Genomic DNA, 12,652 nt, shown 5'->3' with positions numbered 1-12,652 from the left:
GAGCGTTACGTTGGAGGCACAAGGTTTTATGCATCCAATATTGGATACGGAAATATCCTACTGATGGGGAAGAATAATCTTCAGAAGTTATCCTGTTGATTGCGATTGATTGAAAAATCACAAAACCTAATGTATTTGGTCACAGTGTTACATGGATAGAAAACATTAAAATAAACTCTATCATATGAATGTAATTTTAAATTTCCAGAGGAACTGGCAGATTATTTTCAGTAACGATTAGATATTTCCACATTTTCCTCGATACTGGAAGCCCACCAGTGGTTAATGCTAACTCGATAACCATCTGTTAATAGCACTTGATTGAAACATATTTGGTCACAGTGTTACATGGATAGAAAACATTCAAATAAACTCTTTCACATGAATGTATTTTTAAATTCCTAGAGGAACTGGCAGATTATTTTCCGGATCTTTCTCGATCCAAACGGAAAGAATTTCGTGCGTGTATGTGTGTGTGTAGCGGCTGCTTCGAGATCTTCCCGGGGAACCGTTTGTAGCATCACTCTCCTCCTGATGGATTCCCTTCTGGTCTAAGGTGCACAAACAGGCTCTTGGTGACACCGTTCATCCGCGCTTTCATGATAAATGAAGAGCTTCACCACAACAGCGACAACATGCTCCAATCGCTGTTCAATTAGAACTGAGTGGATTTCCGAGCGGCGCTCGCTTATATACCGATTGGTGATTTCAATAGCCTATTTTGAAAGCAAATTTAAGACTATTGAAACAAGTTTTTGGATCAGAAAGTAACAAGTATAGAACGCGTAGACATTTTATCTTTCGAATGAAGTGTTTATCATACCAATTCGTTCAGTTGTTTAGGAGCTATTAACACTCAAAATCTCGGTCTCCGGCGTAACGCTTTCGTTTTCGAAACTTTGATTTTACACCCCGGTATAGAAATGAAAGACGTAGTCCTACGTCAAAATACCCCATAAAATTACTTCCGTGCCGAAAACGATTCGATGTTTATCGGGTTACGGCGTTTTCTGACGCCCTACTGTCATCCCACAGATGCCGGGATTGTAAATTTGGTTGTAAATAAACACACACGCACGCGTACCGGGTTGTGTTGGTTCCATCCGTGCTCTGCCTTGCTGTGTGTTGTTTTGAGGTGATGTTGTCAGAAAAGAATTGATCCGCGAGCTTTTCCGTCGCGTGTTCAATTAATAGTCCCGTTCCATACGCATTGATATCTGGCAATCGGTGCACAGGTACACAATCTAAATGATCCTGCCAAGTGTCTTTCAAACGGTGTCATAAACGGTGAATGAAACGGAGTTGTGCTTAAATCGGACATTGTACAATTTATTGACAGGATCAAACAGTGTGCGCAAGTGATAAATTTCCCGTGAATTATGTTCTATCTGTGAGATTGGAGTCGATGTGGGCAAGTGATTCGGGAGCTTTGCAGTCAAATTAAGGAAAAAATCACCTTCAGAAGCAAAGCAGTTCCATACGTTCCAGCGCCTAGCTACCTCGGGGTACGGAATAGTAATAATTATATCATAAAATGCTGATTAAAGATTTGATTTGGTTCAGTAGCCGATGAGAATCGATGGCGAGCGTGTCGCGTTAGAAAACTTGAATAGTTTTGATTGTCCGTCGATAGAATTGGTTTTGTTCGTTTGTTCGTTTTTTGAGATACCTAAGAATCGCTATTGTCTCGCGTGATGAAGTTCGGTGATTTTGTGCAATCAATGGGGACCATTTTTGAGTTTCTCGGTGCAGGGAAGGAAAGAGAGGATGCATCGAAAGGTCCCGCTTACAGCTATGAGCGGTTGCCCCGTGAAGCGCTGAACGGCAGCGGACACCACTATCATCATACGCATCAGCAGACGCTCGGACGTGGCTTCTACGAAACAGAGCAGGTTACTGGCAATGATTATGGATCGATCCCGGCGGTGAGAGAGCGCAAAACAGCATAACGTCAGCGCAATTACTACTACCTTCTTCTATAAGCTCTTTTAACTCTTTTTCTCACACTCTTCCAAAAATGCTGCTGCGGGATGTATTGTATGTCCGGTTGGTCAGCGCCGGGTACGCTTGAAAGTACGCCAAGTGTGCTTTGCCGCTTTCCCGGCACACATTTTACACGGTTTTGTGCGCCGCAGCAAGACTGAATCAAAAGTTGATATGTTTTGCGGAATAAATCTTCAGAAAAATCACGATTGGTGCTGGACAAGATTAGTTAATATATACATTATCATTCTGATACGCAGAGAATTGGGCCTTTCAAATCTTTGAAACGCGCGAGCGCATTTATTTTGATATTTGGCCAACAAATACTTAAAGATATGCGCGAGCAGATACAACGAGAGCGGTAAAAGGTTGATTGACAAAACGGGGGAAAGTGAATTAACGAGAGATGCCTTTTGGCTCACAATTATGGCAAGCAATTAATGGGGCACGAAAATCAAAGCACGCGCGCGTCACTCACACCGACAATCTTTGGCTGGCTGCTAACCGGTTTCCGCTGGAATCCGGAGTAGAAATTCTGAACGGAGGAATTCTTCAGACAGATAAAACAAAACGTCTCACGAAATTTCGCAAGGCCGAAGAGACACTTCAAGGATGGGTGGACCAGCAGCATTGGAAAAAATCGCGGAAATTTTTCTCAATATCTTCTTTCTTTCTTTGTTTGTTTTTAAGAGGCTTTAAACTTGGAAGTTCATTCGCCTCTAAAAATCTCAATATCGATATCTTGCATTTCTTTCATTGACACAATTTGATGCTTTTAAAGTCTGGCGATGTGTTCGCCGCCTAGAAGTCTTCAAGGTTGAAAACGAATTGACTTTAATGTGAATCGAGCGACAGGGCATTCGTCTGATTTCCGGAGGTTAACAAGGCAACTATGAATTTTATTAATTCTGATTTTCAGCTGTGTTATTGTTTTGGCTATACCATGCTTTTGATTTACTTTGAAACTTATTGCGAGACAAGTTTTTGTCAGTGGATTGAATGACGCACATGGTTGTTCCTTATTTCTACCATTCCTTTTCTAGCATTTGCAGTTTTACTTTCCCTCGGTGGTGCACGTGGTGAGTGCTTGCGTTTTACTTCAGATACCTTGGAGTCGATAATAGCTAGATTTCTTCGCTATGTATAAGGCTTCTCAACTGTATTTGGATTGTACATGACTTTATTTTGGGGGGTTAATAAAACTAGGTAAATTTCCCCGTCAAATTCAATCAGTTATATGTAAATAAGTATATTTTTCGAAGAATTATAACTGCTTATTTATTAGCAATGCTTGCATTATTGGAAATGATATATGAATATGATTAATTTTGAAATAAATAAATTTAATTCTTTGGTCATTTTCAACCGAACTATTCTTTGATACGAGAAGATCGAACTAGTACACGCCAATGGCCAATAAATCGCAGTTCAAATCTGTAGGATTTTCTTTCGTGTTAATCCGATGACTTCCCAGGAATCCACGGATTTTTAATTTTTTTTGCAAAGATAGAAGTTATTTCGTGTAAATATTCAAACCAATTAATGTAAGCTGTCTGGAGCCATCGAACTGTTTACCTTCATTGATTGTAGTCACCAGGGACGAAAAAAATCGCTCACCGCTCAAAACGCCGCTGACCATCCTTCAGCAAAAATCACATCACATCATCAAAAATATTATTGGCATCAGCAGAGATGCCAATAATATTTTTGAAAAAAACTGGAAGATTGCTCTTAAAAAAACTGGAAGAAAACTGGATCCTGTAAAACCGTTATTTTAAGAAGACCGGCTATGATTTATCTAAATTGATTTTTTTACTCATTTCAATGCTTGAGAAATAGATTTTTTTATGCTTCGTGTAGTGTTTCATAAAACGTGTAGTTCATAAAACTGTAACTGTAATCACTGTGAAACAATATTTGAGGGATGGTTTTATTTGGGCAAAACTTGAAGAGTTTCGTATTTATCGCTTTATTAAATCCATAAAATCGCTGATAGAAGAGCGTAGCGTATAGTTCGATACCTCAAAAAGGCACGGATTAGCATGAGATACGAGGTAAAATACAAAAAAATACCATAAACAACTTCATATAATGTTATTTCAATACTCAAATAACCACAAACAACGTTGCTCAAGTATTACTTTGGTATTGAGAAGCTATCTTTCTCATTTTTTTTGGTATTATTCATTGCAGATTTACATCTTACATTAGAGTTGTGCAAACCTAATTTCGGTATCAAGATCAATATGGAGGACCCTTAAATATTTCCTCTAGCTCGAGAAAGTACTTTTGAAAAAATATGCAAGTATGCTTTCTTGCAAAATATACACTATGGTTCACATGCATTTTATGCATGTTAGCTATCAGCTATTTTTTTTTATAAATTCGTTTATTTTTACAGGCTCAAGATCAGCTATTTATAGGAGTTTGTTTGCATTAATTAAATTATTTATATTTAGAATTAAAACTCCTTCGAGTGACCATGAGAAACTAATATCCATTTGTTGTAAACGGAAGCAAGGTTACTTGGGTTTTATATTTATATCAATTAAAGTCAATGGAAACCATTTACTCTATGACCTTCTGAACTTCAGAATGTTTTAGAGGATCTATAACATCTGATGTTTATATAAACTCAGAGCCTGCATAGCTCGCGGACTCTATTAACTATTTTGGGTAAGTTTTCTTTCTATGGACATTGTAACAGTCGCGCGTGGAATGGTAGATCAATTGGTCTGAACTTCAGAATGGTTTGGAACATCCGATATTTATATAAATTGAAACAAAGTGTAGCACATTGATTCTTGGGTAGGCTGTTAAATAAAATTAACAATAGAGTAATACCCTGTTTTTAAAGTAGTTCGATAAGTTTCCATCATTCGGGAAAGCTCTTCGTTTTGGAATTTTCGACAAAACACCAACCGATTGAACAAAATGGGAAAACCCGAATTACAACCTCGCCTGTCGTAGAAAAGAGAGATCGATCCAAGGTCCGATCGCGATCGCTACCGAGGGGGAGCGCCTTTGTTATTCGCTCATGTGCAGCGTTGCCAATATTCCAGTTTAAACTGGATTCTTTCAGTTTTTTTTCTCGATCCAGTCATCCAGTTGAACCCTAAAATCTTCCAGTTTTTTGGAATATCGTCCAGTTTTATCCAGTTTTTTCATATGTGTGCCCAAGTTTTATCCATTTTATGTAAAATAAATTTACAATGATAAGTATTATCTGTCCCTCCCTCTTCCTATCCCTTATGTAATTTTATTTTCTTACATTTATCATTCGACCTTGGATCGATCTCTCTTTTCTACGACAGGCGAGGTTGTAATTCGGGGTTTCCCATTTTGTTCGATCGGTCGGTGTTTTGTCGAAAATTCCAAAACGAAGAGCTTTCTCGAATGGTGGAAACTTATCAAACTACTTTAAAAACAGGGTATCACTTAATTGTTAATTTTATTTAACAGCCTACCCAAGAATCAATGTGCTACACTGTGTTTCAATTTATACCCAACCTATTCTGAAGTTCAGACCAATTGATCTATCATTCCACTCCCGACTGGTACAATGTCCATAGAAAGAAAACTTACCCAAAATAGTTCATAGAGTCCGCGAGCTATGCAGGCTCTGAGTTTATATAAACATCAGATGTTATAGATCCTCTAAAACATTCTGAAGTTCAGAAGGTTATAGAGTAAATGGTTTCCATTGTCTTTAATTGATATAAATATAAAACCCAAGTAACCTTGCTTCCGTTTACAACAAATGGATATTAGTTTCTCATAGTCACTCGAAGGAGTTTTAGTTCTAAATATAAATAATTTAATTAATGCAAACAAACTCCCCTGAATAGCTGATAGCTAACATGCATAAAATACATGTGAACCATAGTGTATATTTTGCAAGAAAGCATACTATGCATATTTTTTCAAAAGTACTTTCTCGAGCTAGAGGAAATATTTAAGGGTCCCTCATATTGATCTTGATACCGAAATTAGGTTTGTACAACTCTAATATAATATGTAAATTAGCAATGAATAGTACCAAAAAAATGAGAAAGATAGCTTCTCAATACCGTTGTTTGTGGTTTTTTGAGTATTGAAATAACATTATGAGAGGTTGTTTTTGGTATTTTACCTCGCATCTCATGCTGATCTGTGCCTTTTTGAGGTATCGAACTATACGCTACGCTCTTCTATCAGCGATTTTATGGATTTAATAAAGCGATAAATACGAAACTCTTCAAGTTTCGCCCAAATAAAACCATTCCTCAAATATTGTTTCACAGTAATTACAGTTACAGTTTTATGAACTACACGTTTTATAAAACACTACACGAAGCATAAAAAAAATCAATTTCTCAAGCATTGGAATGAGTAAAAAAAATCAATTTAGATAAATCATAGCCGGTCTTCTTAAAATAAAGGTTTTACAGGATCCAGTTTTCTTCCAGTTTTTTTAAGAGCAATCTTCCAGTTTTTTCAAAAATATTATTGGCAACCCTGGTTACCGGGCAGTATGAGTTGAATCGAAATCTGCTCTTGCAGTAGTTGGAAGATTATCGTGGATAGGAAGCGTATTGCGTTCGTTGTCTTTCCTCCCTCGTCGTCACACATATGCGTGACATTTTTCTCGTTCAAGTTGAATAGAAATTTGATGAAATAGGCATTTAAATATAAATATAGGGTATATAGAATAATCATAAAATAAAAATTATAAAAATATAATTTCTATTCATTTATATTTCGGATGATTGACGAGTCTCCTAATGATATGAAAGTTGTATTGGTATGTATTTGCAGACGTCTTCGATTATCTTCTAGATCTATAAATACTTTCGCGCTGGGTGACTAACGTGTTAAAATGTAATTTTTGAGCATATCAGGCTGCGAATAAATAATTGGCTTGATTTTCGACGTCAAGTCGTCTATTCATTTTGCATCGAGAAGCCTCCGTCAAATCTTCGACCGGAGAATTTTGTAATTGTGCTGCAAAGTAAATTATGTTTAATTTGTATTCTTTTATTATTGTCTTTTCATAATTATTGGGTGGTTTGAACTTTTGCGGTTATTCGCCAGAGGACAATATTGTTTATGAAATAGTCGGGTAATTACTAATAACATGCACCTAGTTGTTGTGCTAGTGTAATATGTGTATTATTGTTAAATATATGCTTTTACTAAGAGAGTTGAGAGTTGGATTGAAATTGTGCTGGATGTGCTTTCTATACCGCTCGTATGGGGAGACTCCATTAGCTCGTTCGTCGTTCGATTCTCGCAACAACTTTATTCTATGACGTTTCGTATAATTTGGAATGTGGAGGAACGGAAGAAAATCATCGGGACATGTAACGATGATTTTAACAATATTGCTGGTGTGAATATTCTCTTGTCGGATCCAGTGGGCATCTTATTGACGAAGATAATTCAGAAAATTCAATATATTCCACTGAATAGCAACCTCGTAACCCTTAATGCCGTTGTATTTTTGCAGCGCAGTTGTACTTTGAATACTTTGGAATATGTTCCTTTTTCCGGGAAATAGATAATCGGAGAGAAATAATTATTTTGCATTCATATTTCCCCAGCCAACAATAAAAATAACAGCAATAGTTTTGGTTTGTAAGAAAAAGCTTTCCGGTAATGAGTTGAATAATAGAAAAAAAGAAAGCCACACCCATAGATGGATGAAGTTTTTTTTTTCTTCGATATTTCCTGTGCTTTTCATCCAGGAATGTAAAACTTTTGCAGCGTATATGTATATTTGTCAATAAAAAAGGTTTTTGGTCGCAGTGTGTTTATGCTTGCAAAAAAGCACAGAATGGAAAATAGAAAATTGTAAAAAGAAAAATCTTGAACAAACAAACGGTGTTTATTAATTTTTTATAGATGTTAATATAGAGATGAGCTTATTTTTACTAAATAATATTATGGTCACGGTGTATAAAAGACTATAGATTTTATAGTTAATCATGGATGTAGACAGGATGAGTGGGGTCCGTTTAGTATGTTTAAATCTCACTATCCACAGTGTTTTTCTCTCTGTATTAGATTAGTGACTTTCAACAATTGTGGCTGGTTCGTCACTTTACTTCTAATTTCGACAGAAGTGAGAATTGAATACGTGACTTTTAGCGTGAGAGGTATGGATGTTACCACTACGCCAGATCGCCTCCCTTACCACAGGGTACTTTTTAATTTAACGGTAGATTGCCCAAGGAAGTCATTTTGACTGCTTTTCAATTTCAATTAGAAAAATAATGATGACACATTATGATACAATTTCTTAAAAAGTTGTGGGTTTTTGTATCACTTATTCACAAACGTATAAATAAATTGTACAAAAAGTCACAGCTTTTGTACAGTGTTGTACAGTGTACAGTTTGTATATTACTAACATAGATAATAAGAAAAATTGTCAAAGTATTGAACTCCCGGCCCCGTGAGGCTAACGCCATATGAGCCTTTATAAAAATATATATTTTGGAAAAAAAAGTCACAGCTTTTTAAAAAAATGTGTCATAATGTCTCATCATTATATTTCCAATTGAAATTGAAATACAGTCAAAATGGCTTGCTTTGGAAATCTAGTGTTAAAATCACAAATTCAAATGAAAATATCAATTCAATATTCATATATTATATGATCATTCGAATAAGCATGGACGTAGTAAGGAAAGTTGGGATAGGAGAATTGAGATTGTTACAAAGAATACAAAATAAGTGATAAACCTTTGAATTCGATAGGATAGTTCAAGATGATTTTTTGGATTCTCAAAGATGTCTAATTAGCATCTTCATATGTTACGATATTATCGCAGCGTAAATTTGACAGAACTTGTTTGGCAATTTAGTATTTATTTCGATTAGGAACAAATCCATGAGTAACAATGTGCATTAGAATGCCAATGAAAATGATCATCCCAAAATAATGAAAGAGACTTCCTGGAAAATATTGATTCCCGCGAAAAAACACACTATATAAATATAATTTTTCAGTGTCGTAAGGACGTCAAAGTTTGATCTTTCGAAAGCCGTAAAGGAGGGAGTACATGAAATCAGAGTTTGGGAAAAATCGTTTGATGCCAAACGTCTTCAAATTGCATGAACCGTCGAGATCTTTTGTCATCTCGAAATTATTTTTTGTCATTTAAGTTCCAGAGATGATTTTTGATATCCCTTGGGTGATTTTACGGTTTTGAAGTAACTTTGACGTCCTTGCACGCTAGTAAATAAAGTTAGATTGAGCTGAAATTTAGCATAGGGTATTTTTTAGCCGAAATCAATATTTTGCAGAAAGTGCCATTCGAAAATTCGAAAGTCACATTTTTCCCACACACTCATTGGCACTCTAATATGCCACATAATATGCCACAAAGCAAAAATTAAAAGCTAACATTTTATGAATGAATGATTTTTCACTAAAATATTTCTAAGTAATTTTCGCAATTGTCTTTCCAATGGCAATCCGTTTTCCTCAGCCCACGTGATAACTTTATCGATTCCACATAAGGCTGTTTCATTTGAAACACATTTGTGGTTCTAGAATTGATGGAGTATTCGCTTCATCGGCAGTCGAAATTGAATTTTCATCATCGTAGAAAGAAGTTTTTGGATGCAAAACAATGTTGACTATGCCATCGTCGTTCAGAGCCTCAAACTCCACGTCCTCGTCGTGCACGGTATTGCCTTGGTCCATCTATTTCTGCTGAATCGAAAATATGCGTTCTCTTACAACCGACAACGAGATGTATGCATGTTCCATGACTTCACCGGCCGGCTGATTCCATTAGCCGGTACCTTGTCTCAAGCCTCGGCTACCCAAAACATAGCATCGTTAATGTTGATTCCCATAACCATGTCATCGAACTCTCCTTGGCATTCAAGAAGCATGAGTATGAGCTTTTGCACGTAGTTGGACTTGACCAATTGAATAATATGTTGGTCCAAGGGGAATGAATATTTTTTTCGATTTTCAAAACATTCCTCCTCCCAAAGGGCCCCAGACAATTTATGGTTACACATTATACAAATAAATCAGTGCAATGATTTGTACAATATTTGTTATTTGTTATTTTACATTTACAGGGAAAATATTTTTTTTATGATTTGATTAAACAGAATAAAAAAAATTAAATACTCTAGATAATCGAAAGTTCCAATGGGAACGTTACTTTTACCTATACCATTTACTTATACCGCTAAACGCCTAGAACAGGTAACAATTGGCTACAGGTAACTATCTAATTGGCAAGATACAGCACATTTCGTTTATTTCCCGGATAAAAAGCATTACGGTATTGCAAATCTTTGGGTTGCGTCAATTTGAAACTCTCTGAAACTTATTAAATGGTAATAACGTTTTGGAAGTATCATTCCCTTCTTAACGCAGTATAATTGCGTCATTTCATTGGTACTTAGTTGAGATTTCTATGCCGAATAAAATTGACCTTACACTTACGAAATAAATTCCTTTCACGAACAATCCCCCGGCCAGAACGGAAATTGAACCTGAACCCCCGGCATGATAATGTATGCCGAAAACTTATTTACTCTTTTATACTCTTAATAATTTGATAATACTTAGAGTAAGTCACCCCATATTACACGACAAGCCCAGGATTTAACACGACGTAAAGCAACAACAAGCATCATTCAGCAGCGTGTCTTATTCAATTAACCTTCGTCTCCTGAAATCAAAAATAGCTCGCATCCAGAACATATAAAGGCCAAATTGAAACCATATTATAAATGGAGGCGAATGAACTGCAAAGTTTAAAGCCTCTTAAAAACAAAGAAACAACAACCATATTATAAAATGAAGTTTAACGATTTCATGATATGAATAAAACCAATTATTCTTTTTAATGCAATTTTTTTAAAAATTTAATGAGAAATAAGTTTTTCCACAGCCCTATATCAACTCAGTTATGCATTTAAATTTCCCGTCCATCGCGGACGGCATTCATTTGCGATCTACCATCCTGCACTGGCTGGACAATGCGAACTAATCGTTTGCCTCTCTGTGAACTATCCGAAGTAACTCGGTCCAAACTCACGATCGCAAATAATCATGCCCACTTGTTTTGCCGAGCGAGTCATCGAACTCGAACTTTTATTGCCTCGGAGGGGGATGCGAGCGAGTGTCTGACGGAATAGATCACGCTATGCATCAGAGCGAGTGAGGAAGGGAAAATATGGGAGCAATGCATCCTACTCGCTCACTTAGCTTACGCTGAGGGCTATGTGGGGCGATCGACAGTCATACATGAAGGAACAAAATAACGCAGCGCGGGTCAACGATAGCAGAGGAGTAGCAGTCTGAGTGGAAATCGATGCGAGTGTTTCGATGCCTGGTAGTCACACTGCCCTTTCAGAGGAGATTTAAGCGCCAATTCCCCTATATTTGAAGAACTGCACTTAAACGATAATAAACAAAAGTACCGTAGAGCTGATTAGGGGATGTCTATAAACCACGTCGACAACTTCAGGGGGAGTAGGGGTTACGAGATTGTTCACAAATAGCAATTTAAAAAAAAAAAAAAAAAAATATATATATATATATATATTTATACATACAGGTCATATATATATACAGCGGTTGTCCGCTAACTGGGCGGGTGCAAAGCCCTGCTAACGTTAAAGCCCTACACTGAAAGAAATAATTAGTAAATATAACGAACTTTTTGAAAAATGCAACCAATCTATTCATTTTATACCGAGCTAATTATTGATTTAGTCTACAAGGAGAAATTGTTAAACATATATGTCAAGCAGCACCATGATTCGAAAGCCGAAAATCAATTACATTTACACGGTGAAAATGCACGTGTTACAATTATATCAAAACTCTTAGCTTCGTATTGCCTTATGGCAACAATAAAAACATTTAATGCGGCTTTTCTCACCACAGTCTTCAGATATGACACATTCAAGTTTACGTATGCTATCGAGTAAAATAGACTAACCTCTGGTGGAGATGTCCATTCAATCTGACATTCATTTTACATACCACAGCAAACATTAAATCCCTTAACTTGGCGTATATAAAGTGAGATTGAATCAAATTCATACACAGTGTCGATAAAATTTGTGTACATTTAAAATCGTATAAAATGCGAAAACCACTATTTTATTCATCATTACAGATTAAGTCTTAATTCGGTGTAACAAACATCGGTTTTATGATATACACTATCGTTTATACGAAATCATTTATGCATATAAGGCTGATGCAGTTTGCATTTCGCATGAACATGTTAATTAAATCAATGCAGTACTGCGTAGAAATTGTATCGACCCAGCAAACATTAAATCGAATAACTTCTGCATTTGCTAGATCGCATATAAATTCGTATCAAATAACAATCGTATAAATTATCAACCGAAGGATGCATCATGTATATCCGAAATCGTATAAAATGCCAAAACTCGATTTCCTAGATGATTGATGGACTCGTATATCGGCATAACGATCATCCTAGTATTGCGATAGGCGGTATTATATACGCATATTCTATTCAGTTTACATAGCATTGTCGAATCAAATCCCATATCAGTGTAAAAAGCATCGTATATCGTTATATGCGGCTTTATATGTGTATGAAATATGGCGTATACGTATATCGCTTCCATTTTTGCGTGTATATGCGTCATATATCATACAAATGTGTCT

General features: G+C 36.2%; 1 protein-coding gene across 3 annotated transcripts in view; it reads left to right on the top strand.

The window, feature by feature from the left end:
• Nucleotides 1-1,110: 1,110 nt before the first annotated feature.
• LOC129771710 (calcium-transporting ATPase type 2C member 1) overlaps nt 1,111-12,652 on the top strand; it is a 188,331-nt gene continuing 176,789 nt past the window's right edge. The window contains exon 1 of one of the 3 annotated variants that reach the window (XM_055775659.1): nt 1,111-1,505. Coding sequence is in view for 2 of the 3 variants with exons in the window: in XM_055775656.1 (XP_055631631.1) it covers nt 1,695-1,925 (231 nt within the window). In the remaining variant the exon portion in view is untranslated. Of the gene's footprint in view, nt 1,506-1,530; nt 1,926-12,652 lie in introns of those variants that run through there. The other 2 variants (XM_055775657.1, XM_055775656.1) reach the window with 2 other exon arrangements.

This window comes from Toxorhynchites rutilus, chromosome 2, assembly GCF_029784135.1.
Source record: "Toxorhynchites rutilus septentrionalis strain SRP chromosome 2, ASM2978413v1, whole genome shotgun sequence".
NCBI classification, from domain to species: domain Eukaryota; kingdom Metazoa; phylum Arthropoda; class Insecta; order Diptera; family Culicidae; genus Toxorhynchites; species Toxorhynchites rutilus.
This window is presented reverse-complemented; position numbering and strand designations above follow the sequence as displayed.